Source organism: Halyomorpha halys, unplaced genomic scaffold (assembly GCF_000696795.3).
Source record: "Halyomorpha halys isolate HHAL.00 unplaced genomic scaffold, Hhal_1.1 Scaffold1396.1, whole genome shotgun sequence".
Lineage (NCBI taxonomy): Eukaryota > Metazoa > Arthropoda > Insecta > Hemiptera > Pentatomidae > Halyomorpha > Halyomorpha halys.
The window spans coordinates 81,464-93,219 of NW_027110330.1; the positions used below are offsets into that span (position 1 = coordinate 81,464).

The window sequence follows — 11,756 nt, forward strand, 5'->3', positions numbered from 1 at the left end:
CATCAATTTTAGATGAAATGTCTTTAACAGGGTTGAAATATTTTGTAATAATTACAAAATAATTCATCCTAAAACCAATCATCCTTAATAAGAAATCATTTTTAATTCTGTCTAACTTACAGATAGTTCTAATATGATTAACAAAGAGGTATTTAATGCTTCATAAAGAAAAAACTGCTAATTAAAAAGGAAATGAAAAAATAGAAATACTAAACATGAATAAAGTATGGAAATCAATACTAAAATTATACTCAAGAACTTTTAAATATAATAAAATTTTAAACCTTTTTCTCTTTCTGTCTAGCTTTTTTGGCTGCTTTTTTTTCATTACGGCATTTAACCTCTGTTCCTTCTATAAAATCAAGAAGATCTTCTAATGCTCTTGTATCCCTTTCAGAATTAGAATCGAGGTTTCCTAAAAAAAAATAACAAAATCAGGCCGTATGAAATAGTATTCCAGTTATTATATAACTTTAATTAATATTAATAGATGTAACTATTATGTTATGTATAATAAAACTAATTATTTAAATATTAAAATAGGAATTCAACAGTTAAGAGTTAGAACACATGGAATAGGAAAGTAGTGGTAAGCATAGCCTGGCAATTAGAGGAACATATTTTATATAAAACAGCTGGTCAAACAAATTCAGTTCTTTAGATGATGAAAATAAAGTTGACTAAACAGCATCAGTTATTTTTTTACATTAAAATTACTTGTTTCTATACTAACTAATGAATGAATTTGATATTGAAAATAAATTTAAGAATCAACACTCTAACTAACTATTAACATTAACCTCATGTTTCATATTTAGTCCTCCATTAATACAAAAATCATAAATCTAGAACAATATTTCATCCAAGAAAAATTTTAAAATAAAACAAACAAATAATTATTAGTTTAATTGTTGTGTAAATACCTCCAGAAGGTTGCTGCTTTCTCTGAGGTAAAGGTTGTGTTGGAATATTACTTTTACATTTTGACTTTTTTTTGTTCAGTAGAAGCCTTAAACGCTCTCTCATTTCTTGATAGTTTCGACTCATAGGTGCAGCAGAAGGCTGAAAGAGAAAAGAAAGTACACATTAACCTAAAATATTTTTAACAATAAATGTAGCAGACTTAATTATAGCAATATAACCTCAGGTAAAGATTTTTACTTTTATTGAAGTATTAGCAATTGAGATAATAGTCTTCTAATCACACTTCTTTGTTTCATTAAGTAGAAATCTTTTTGAAGTTATTTTTGAGCCATGGATTTTAAATCTATAAACTTTTGAGAATTGAGAAATTATCCTGATGTAAATCAATTGCATTTTTCCCTCTATTATGTCTCATCAAACGCTATCATGCATTCACTTATATGTACACTAAATTGTTTTACTACCCTTATTTGAGCCTTAAAAGGATTCTCTATGCCCTTTTGTTTACTTTATACAATTGCTACTTTATCTACCTACCCTATAACCTTCTGTAATATTTTTTCATGCAACCTATTTTATTTATTTAGTTTTGTTTTTTAGTTTTTTCACTTTTTAAAAGCACAAATGAGGGATTGTTTCCTAAGAATACAAATTAATAGTAAATTTGACCCTTAAGATACCTCTACTGTTAGTGAAACATTGTTTGGTTTTTAATTAAATAATACAAATTTATTTAATAAATGTAATGCTTTTACTTTGGAACACTCCAAAAAGAACCTAATAATTATAATTTTCGGCTCAGAATTTTATTAACATTTTAATCATTAACACAAAGCTGATTTACTCAGTAAAGAATCATATGGCAATGAACTAAATTCCTGCCTTATCTATCATAAAAATGAAGATTAAGAAAGAACTAAAAAAATGAGTCAAAATTTATTGTCAACTCAAATAAAAGAAAATCAGTTTTATCTGAGTTGAAAATAAAAAATAATATACCGTGAAACCTCTTCACAACAGAGAGCCATAGGTCTGACAGATTTGTCTATTGTCAAGGAGTCTCAGCACATAATGGGTATTTAATTATTTTTAAAAAATAAATATGGACATGAATGCATTAATCAAATCAAGTTTTAAAAAATTGGTGAAAGAAGTTTATTTATAATTTTGTTTAAAAAATGGAATAAAAAAGGATATGGTGAACATGCTATGCGGGTTATTGAGCACTCTAATCACCCATTAGACACTTTAAATGTTGCGTCTCCTAATTCTCAGATAATTTCAAGAGCTTTAGGTTGGATAATCAGTCCCGTAATGAGGATTTTTGAGTTTTCACCTGCTGAAACCATTCAAGTACAGCTTTGTCAATAATCATACTTCCAATCTCACCATGAAACAAGTGTCTAGTGTTTTCACCTATGACAACTATAATAAGTCTACCCTGTTCATCAAAATATCTGCAATTCTAGTTTATCGATTGAGAATAATTTTTCTTTTCTTTTTTAATATTAATTTATAATCTCAATTTTTTTTTTCATTGTAAGAAATTTATGGGATGCTGTTTTTAAAATTTTGAGTAGAAAGAAAGAAAAAGGGAAAGGCATATTGGGTTTGACGTATTTTAAGTAAAACATCATGGGCAAAGGAGGGTATTTATATGAAAACTAGAGAAGAAGAGAAACAAATGTAAACATTTTGTTAAAAACTAAATAATCCATTTCAAAACAGTGTTTTATTTTACTTTTATCAATAAATCTCTTATTAAACTGGAAATATTACCTACTAGAATAAAAAGGAGTAGTTTCTTCAACATGATGATAATGCTGTACATTTAGGTATTATTAATTAAAAAACGATTATTTTAAGATTTATTTAAAAGTGTGTATGTATTTATATAAGAAACATAGAACTATTGAATATATTACGTTTTTCTTAATTTTCAACATTTTGTAATTGCCCGTTGAGAGGGGTAAATTTATCCCTCAGTGATCAAAATTTTGCAGTCTGCATTCATTAAAGAGGTTCCTTTTGTTTAAGGGTTGAAATCCCTATACTTTAAGCTGGGAACTAAAATTGTTCATAGGAAAAGGTGTCAAGGTGTCATTGGGGAGAAGTAACCATTACCTGAGGTTTTACTACATTAAATCAAAATGATAAAACCATAAATTGAAATATATACTTACAAGTCCATGTCCGAAAACCTCACAATAACAACAGTCACAATGTCGTGGGTCTGACTGTGAATTATCTGAATGGGAATCATCATTTGTTTGTCCTTCATCTTCTTCTGCAATGCAAATAAAGGTATATAATACATATCACATAAAGGTAATGTTTTGATTTGATGCATAAACAATCTGAGGACAAAACTACAAAGAATATACATTAATCACAATTAAAAATAACGTGATGGTAGCCCTCAGATGTTTTTAAGAAACTCATTGCCATATTAAAAACCTAGGAAGGTTTTTTATTTTGTTTCAACGGAAATTGATAACTTAAAAAAAATTGAGATAGATATGATAAATTATTATTTTATATAGGTGTACTCTAAAAAATAAATTCCCTATGGACAAAATTTTTACTAATTCATACTTCTAACATAGCTGTTTTTAAATTTAGTGGCAGGTGTGGAGTGATAGAGAAGTAATTTAGAATTTCGGTATAGACAAAATTACACAAAGCATCACAGCTATAATAGATAATAGGAGAAGAACAATAAATCTATAGCTAATTTTTTACCTTTGGGAATATTAGTGTAAGTGAAGAACTATTTTAAATTTCATGAAATCTTTCATAGATTTATTCAATATGAAGTGCTCCAAGAGTATGTGGTAATAGCTAAGTTACAAAGAAAAAATAATCTGGTGCGGTGCATTCATCATACAACTTTCACTTACTACCCTACATTAATCCCCAAATTTTGTGTAGATTGGTAGGCTTGTGTTCAAATTGCAAATATTTTTTGTGATTTTCTGTTACTATAAAAATACATATTTAGGGTTCTTGAGATGCAAATAACGAATATTAACTTTTCCCCTGCCAATAATACAACAGTATAACAAAAAATAATGAAGCCGTAAACATATGCTTGCAATCGGGAGATATTGGGCAGTTTCTTTTTTTCCCCCCAATTCTCTATATTTTTCCTTTTTTTCTCCTTTAGATATTCATCAATTTTTTTAATATCTTGTATTTATCAATTATTTAGTGTGGTAAACAATGAGAATTGGTAAAAAAATAAAATAAATAAAAGGTACTTTAGGGAAAAATATTACCAAAATTCATCATTTAAATCCTGTTAGACTATTTCAATGGATATAAGATCTGTATGGTATTCATTGCTAAATTTAATTTATCATTGATTCACTGAGTTTAAACAGAATTGTTTGAGCCGTTTTGGAGAAATTGAAAAAATCAATAATAAAAAGTAGCACTTCCGGTCAGAGAATTTTAGCAAAAAAGTTGCTGTCACGTTTCAGGCATATACATATTAAATATGTGATTTCAGTTTTGTACAACTTTTTGTTTTCACGCTAGACTGTTTGCCACACCCACACACATGCATACACACACCACTCAACACGTGCTCCTCAACAATTCGTGTAAAATCGAAAATCATGCTCAGCGAAGTTTCGAATTTTTATCCTCCAAGACCACAAAAGCTTTGTTGTTTTAATTTTGTTGCACACTCACACTATTTAGTGAAACTAGGTTATTTCAACTCAAGGGGTCTCAAAACATGTATTTCCATCAAACATTAGAATTCAACGTTTTGGATGATCACAATACTTTCCCTTACTATATATTCCATCTATAGTTAAGTGAAAGAAAAAAAAGTCTGCAGTACTTCTCAAAGTGATTTCAACAGTATCATGAATTGTGAACAGAGGGCACAGGAACAACATCCCATGAAAAACTGTAAATAATTCTGGACAGGAAGTGAGACTAAAAAAATTCAGATTTTAATTTATAATTTAAAGAATAAGAGAACACTGCTTCCTAATTAATATAAAGTTGTTAGGTAATTTTTATTTGAAATGGTTTTGACATTTTTAAGTTTGGTTATTTTCAGAGCACCTTATAATTGTTAATTTTACACCAATTTAGACCACAATATTTAATTACTATTTTAGTATTTAATTCCCTAATCATAAGTTTTTCCAAAATTCTGTAAAGGAGTTTAAAGCGAGACAGAAGTATTTGAGTATCCAGAACTATAATCAGTCCTAAGCCAGGATTTAAGAAAAAATAAAAAAAAATGATGTAAACCTTAATTTAAGGATTATTAGCCACAGTATCAAATTGGATGCTTGTTGAAGTTTAGGATGGCATGCTCAGGGTAAATCACAGAGCTTTAAGTGGTTCAAAAAATTTGAAAATAATAAATTGCAAGGATTGATGGATGAGGATGATGCTTAAACGCAACTCACGAATCAATTAAATGTGGCATGAGAAACCCCTATACATTTAAAAACCATGGGATAGTTCAGAAGATGGAAAAATGGGTTCCACATGAACTGAATGAAAGATAAGAAGAATCCGAAAATACTGATCTCCAGGTACAGAAGAAAGTCATTTCTCCGTCGAATTGTGTCAGATTTCGAGAATCCCAACTATCGAAGATCATGGGTAACACCAGGCAAACATCCACAACAACTTTAAGGTCAAACAGCTATGGACATAAGAAACTATTTTGAGTTTAATGGGATCATAAGTGAGAAATATATTATGATTTGCTAAAACATGGCAAAACCATAATACAGATGAGTGACCAATATTAATTAAATTGCACATGAAAAGGTATTAGAATATAAAAAAAGACAATACAAAGTGATTTTGCTTCATAATAATATATCATCACACACAACAAAACTGGTAAAGGAAATCACTAGGCAGCATATTTCACATCTTACAAAAAATGGCTCAATGACTGGTTTGCCACAAAAAAAGTAACAGTTCTTTTGGCAGCGCATTGACAAATTGTCAGAAAGGGGAAAAATAAATACTTTAAATAAAATATTGTTTTTCATTTTTGTACAATAAATGTGTATTTTCTATTCAAAAATTCCATTTTCAATTATAAATACCTGGTAAAAGAATCAGTACTATTTAATCCTCTTTAAAAGAATAATATTAGTTTATCTGGGTGTTTTTTTTCTAATTGTTAATAATTCAGTAATTGGATGTCTAAGCAGAATTTCTAACTACTTATAACATTTTCAAAATTAGACCAACCAATCAGGAACTTTAATGAAGTTTGAAGGATGACAGTGTAAGGGAATATACCATTAAACAGAGGTTCAAAATATATCAAAAGATACATTTTACACTTCTAGACAAAGGTCATGAAAGAGCTTTTGTTAATAACACCATCTGCAAACTCCCAACCATGCTCACTTTTTTCATTTATTCATTTAATAGACTAACTACAATGAGGTTTACATTAAGATAATTCATTTGTCTACAAGGGATTTATAAAGCACCCAATGATCCCACATATATTTAAGCAAATACCTGTTTGAAAACCCCATTAGTTTATCTATATATGTAAGTCTTTTATATAATATACATTACAGTTTAAAAGCTATATTTTTAATGTTAATTGATTTTTTAACAGTTTCATTCAATTAACAAATTCAATTTTTTGTCTATTAGGCCACATAACTCAGAATTGGCTAAACATAAAATGAAACTTGGTATAAATTAGTTAGCAACATAACTCTGAAATGACTTAAAATGAGGCAATATGAAACAGGGACTGCATGTAAAAGAATATGTTTAACAAAAACAAAGGCAGTTTTCAAACTGACATATTTCACATATTCTTAAATAATAATTGTCATTTTCAATACTAATCATGAAATCAAGTTCAAAGCTAAGAAAAAAAAAAAGATAGAGAAAACAAAGTGATCAGTTCCTAAATTTTTTAATACAACCTTAATACAAATACAATATGCTCTAATATGAATGGTTATAGCTCAAGGTCAAATAAATTATATGAAATTACGGAGGAGGGGAAGAAGTCATTAATTACCTGGTAACTCCAAAACTGGGGCAATCGTGACTGTAAAAAACAGAAAGAAAGTTTTTAAATTAAACAGAACAGTTAATAAAGCTCCATAAAAATTATAAGCACTACAAAATGGAATGGAATGATTTAACTGACAATGAGCAATGTCATAACAACACGATTATTTCTAAAAAAAAAAAAAAAAAAAGTATATATATAACACAAATTCATAATAAAATGGTGATTTATTAGCCCTTTGAGGATGGAAGGGGTGGCAATTAGAATGGATTGCTAGAGAGTGACCTTAAGAAGGCAGATGGACCACTGGGATTGAATACTTTCCAGGCCTCTCAACACTCCCTTTATCTTAATTATCAAAATCAGGAGTTATTGTGTTTATTTTGTATTTCAAATGTCATTATCTATTGTTACTTTACCGTATAATCATATAATTAAATATTTTTTGTGATATAATTCATGAAATTTATTTTTTTCTTGTAGTTGATAGAATTACACCAAATATAATAATATATTTACATAGTCTAAAATGATATGCTTATTTAATTTCCAATCCTCCTTTTGATTCCTTAGTCAGGACACAACACTGTTTTAAGAAAAAAAGACAGTTGATGATGGTTGTCATTAGGCATCTGAGCCCATTACATTAGAAACTGAAATCAAACCCTATCTAACTTTAAGATGCTACAAAAACTTTGACTACCTACCAATAAAAGAACTATAAATTCTCTAAAACACCACTTGATGCTAGTAAGAATGAAATGCCTCAATAGTATACTCTCATTAATTGCTAAAAAGGGAGAAAAACTCTACTTCTCTACTCAGCTCTCAATACACTCAGCCACCACCATGTATACTCCTCTAACAATACACCATCATCAACAGGTCAAAAAGTTGTATGGTGAAAGAAATACAAGATTTACATAAAACGTTTTTAAATCAAATAATAAAGTTAGAAATGAGATAAAAAGTAGCCAAAATAATAAACATTACTTATGGTTACTCTGCTGCTACTACTTAGCACCTATGATTTCATAAGTACTATTTGATAAACAAAACAATAAACACAATTATTTTGAAACATATACTTTCTGTAGTGTTACAGCTACAAAAAGTAGAATACAAAAGTATATGATCCTGGTTAATATTTTTCTTCAAAAACAAAGACAAGGAAGGCTAGAATCAAAGGCCAATATAGTATCAATAGTAAAATGATAAGTTTAAAACGATTTAGTAATTGGTGATGGTTTACAAAGGTAGAATTGATGTATCAAAAGTTGCTAAATTACCAAAAGTCAAGAAACTGAGTCATCTAGCTCTGCTATTTCGATTTGTGGTCAAAATAACAAATAACCAATAATTCTAATAACCTATTTATGAATAAGGGATGTTCATAATTATGCTAATCAATTATTTGCAAAACTTTAATCATCCTCCACTGTAATGCTCATCGCAATTCTCTTCTGTCACATCATGCCATATAATATTTTGTTTTGAAGGCTTATGAAGCATATCCTATACTCAAAATAGTTAATTAAGTGATCGATCTGTTACTTACGATCAGCATACTGAATTCTTTTTATATCACTATGCTTAGAACAGTGAACATGATGAGGATTTGTTTCAGTGCTAGAGTCCTTTGTATTTCTCAGACCTGAAAGATAAGACTCAAATAGCATTAAAATTATAAAAACTGAAGGAATAAAATTAAGGTGTTGATAGCCAAAATAAATGATTCAAAAATAGAAAGGATAAAGAAATGATTCCTTCAGAATAATTCTAATCATCTATTTACATATTATATAACAAAAATTCTATTTTTGAAGAGTAACATTTCCAAAACAATAATAATTATACTCAAGTATATGTTTTAATTAATAAAATGTTTCCACTGTTTTGGTCCACAAGATTGTCTGTTAAAATTTAATTAGTGATATTGGGGTCTTTGTAGAAACCAAGAACCCAATAATTAGTGAAACCAACATGATCGATTTGGATTAAAAATAGTAAGTAGTTTTGCTATTTCATAAACTTAAAATATTAATAATAAGACCCAGAGGTTTATCTTCTCTACTCATAAATCATAGCAGCCAAGAACTTCAATGGTAACATACAACCAAAAATCACTCACAACCTTCAGTAACACTCCACACTGTCTGCATGGTTCTGGAAGCCTAACCCTAAACTTAAGCTAACTATGGTTTGCTCAGATTAAGGGAGTTTATGCTACTAACCATGCAAACTCAACACAGATGAGGAGAAACACCATTATCACAGGTATAGAATTCAAAATTGTAAGGAAAAACTTCAATATGTAGCCAAGCCAATTTTTAACCAAATGTTTTTCAAACTAGCACTGTGCCAAAGAGAAATGTTGTTACTATGTGGTTATGTAGGTCTTTTGCCGGTCAAATCAGTAAATTTTAGCCACAATACAACAAGATGACCTAGATTAGCTGGCAAAATATGTTATCAAACATTCCACATAAAGCAATCAGCATTGTCTCTGCTAACAATAAGGCTCCATCTCTCCTTATTTGCCATCCAATTAACACATCATTAAGGTATTGTAATAATTGAGGGCTGAGGCTGCTGTACTTTGAGTACAGTCATGAACATACAGAGTGGATTTACCTACCTATAGCCTTAAAAGGAACAAATACCACTCAATTAAGCAAATTTTGTTTTTATCATAGGCATAATTATCCAAGGTCAGAGAATCTTTGCAGCTAAAGTGGAGTTCTTCAGCTGGTTAGGTTATAAACAAATTGTGATAATGGATGAGGTAGTAACATCAGTCGACAGGCTCAACAGCAAACTTGTGGACCATAACAAAGGTTTCTAAAGGAAAAAAAAAATCAACCATTTCAGTTCCTACCATCTCTATAATCTAAGGTAAATATTCATATTCTCACATCTTCAGAGATTTTTTAAATATGTGTGGACCAGAGAGCCTACTACAAGACCCTTAACCATGCACTTATGTAAGCTTGATTAATAAAACTATTATGAAAAAAGGTCATGTAGTAAAACATATGGCAAGGCAGTTACAAATCAGGAAATATAACTTGGTAAAAAAACAATTACAACCCATGGTAGCTGAGGAGATCAGCCTTCTAATTGCCTCAGGTTTTGCCCTTTCTCCATATATTTGGACAGAAAAGTGATCTTTATCTTATAGATTTATGAGTAACCTTGATGGAACAATCATATACTTGATTCAGGACATTAAATGTTTGTATTACCATGTTTCATTAAATGAAGAGAACAATTCTAAGATAGCCTCAACTCAATTGAATACATAAATGTACCCAGATTAATAAATGCTACACCTATTTTTTAAAGTTTTGCAGATACTGCAATCACAAACCTTTTTATATGGTCTCTTGAATGCATCTATAACATTTAAAAAGTATGAACAACTCCTCACTGAGGTATATGTATATAACATAGTTTTGTATAAATTTTTGATTGATATAGTGTTTTATTAGTCAGACATACAAATATAATGGTAGAAGTTCTTTAACAGAGAGATTAACATATTCAATGGTTTTTAAATTTTCACAACAGCACAGATGAAAATTAATAATTACCACAGACCAGAGAAGGCAATTTAAAGCAGAAGTTATAGACCATATTAGAAACAGACAAGAAAAGGCCTAGTAAACAATCCCATGGCTGTATCTTAGCCTAATAGTAGAATCTCTCACACATCTCAAACCTTAATGGGAGGACATGATTAAAAAACAGTTGGTTCCTCCTAATTGTTAGGTTTACTCAAGATCATCAACCGCCAACATTAGGACCTACACCATTCAGATATGTGAAAGGATAAGTAATATCTCATCAGATAGGTTGAAACTGGCTTACTTACTGACAGAAGAGGAGTAGCCCAGTTCTGAGATGTCCTTTGCTTTCAATTAATCATTGCCATCATTAGGAAGGGAACAATGTTATGTATCGAATAATGAAAGTTCGATTTTTGAGGAGTAACCTTCCCAAAAAAATAAGAATCGTATTTAATTATTTATTATTACTATTTTTTTTAATGTTTAAAAAATAAAACAAGTTCTTCTTTTAAATTTTAATAAAAAATATTGGGATTACCAAGAACCCAATAATCATAAGCCAACTTAAAACTAAAATCAACTAAAGTAATCCACAAAATGTTTACCAATCATCAAATAAAATATAAAATAACCATTAAAATAAAGTAAAATAACCCTTTCACCTGTATGTTTAAAGTTGACAGTAGATACAATGTGAGAAGACAGGGGAATGGGAGTGCAATCACTGACAGAACCCCCTCCCTGACCATCTTCTCACATATGATAAAATAGGTACTAGAAATAAACATTAACTGAAAAGAAATTACTACTGTTTATTAGTGCATTCGAGTGTGATTCTGACCAAATCAGTGTCTAGTAACAGTACTCCCTCACAAAATACGGAACCCCTGACTGTTGTAGTACAGATTTGAATTTAATTTTTTATTAGTGCATACTGCAAAGTAATTGATTAAAATGTTTTGAAAAGTTCTAAATAATTACTGTAGAAGCTAACTTGACTTTATTCAAGAAATATCATTTTCCTATATAAGAAAATTATATAAGATTCTTACTTTTATTTGTTCCCTTTTTAGCAACAGATATTGAATGATCCAAGCGATTAAATTTACTTTTCTGGAAAGACCCTTGCCAAATCTGAAATAGACAAAGAATACAGATTAACAAAAAAAAACCTCTCTCTCTCTCTCTCTCTCTCTCTCTCTCTCTCTCTCTCTCTCTCTCTCTCTCTCTCT

The 11,756-nt window shown here is 29.5% G+C and overlaps 1 protein-coding gene across 4 annotated transcripts in view; it reads right to left on the reverse strand.

Moving 5' to 3' along the window:
- Positions 1-11,756, reverse strand: part of LOC106689570 (protein FAM193B) — a 119,882-nt gene that overhangs the window by 21,255 nt on the left and 86,871 nt on the right. For 3 of the 4 annotated variants that reach the window (XM_014434622.1, XM_014434620.1, XM_067048477.1), the window contains 6 exons: positions 11,577-11,658; positions 8,514-8,609; positions 6,962-6,991; positions 3,108-3,211; positions 924-1,062; positions 285-415 (listed from right to left, as the gene is read on the reverse strand). In XM_014434622.1, the coding sequence (XP_014290108.1) occupies positions 285-415; positions 924-1,062; positions 3,108-3,211; positions 6,962-6,991; positions 8,514-8,609; positions 11,577-11,658 (582 nt within the window). The remainder of the gene's footprint in view (positions 1-284; positions 416-923; positions 1,063-3,107; positions 3,212-6,961; positions 6,992-8,513; positions 8,610-11,576; positions 11,659-11,756) is intronic. The other variant, XM_014434621.1, reaches the window with a different exon arrangement.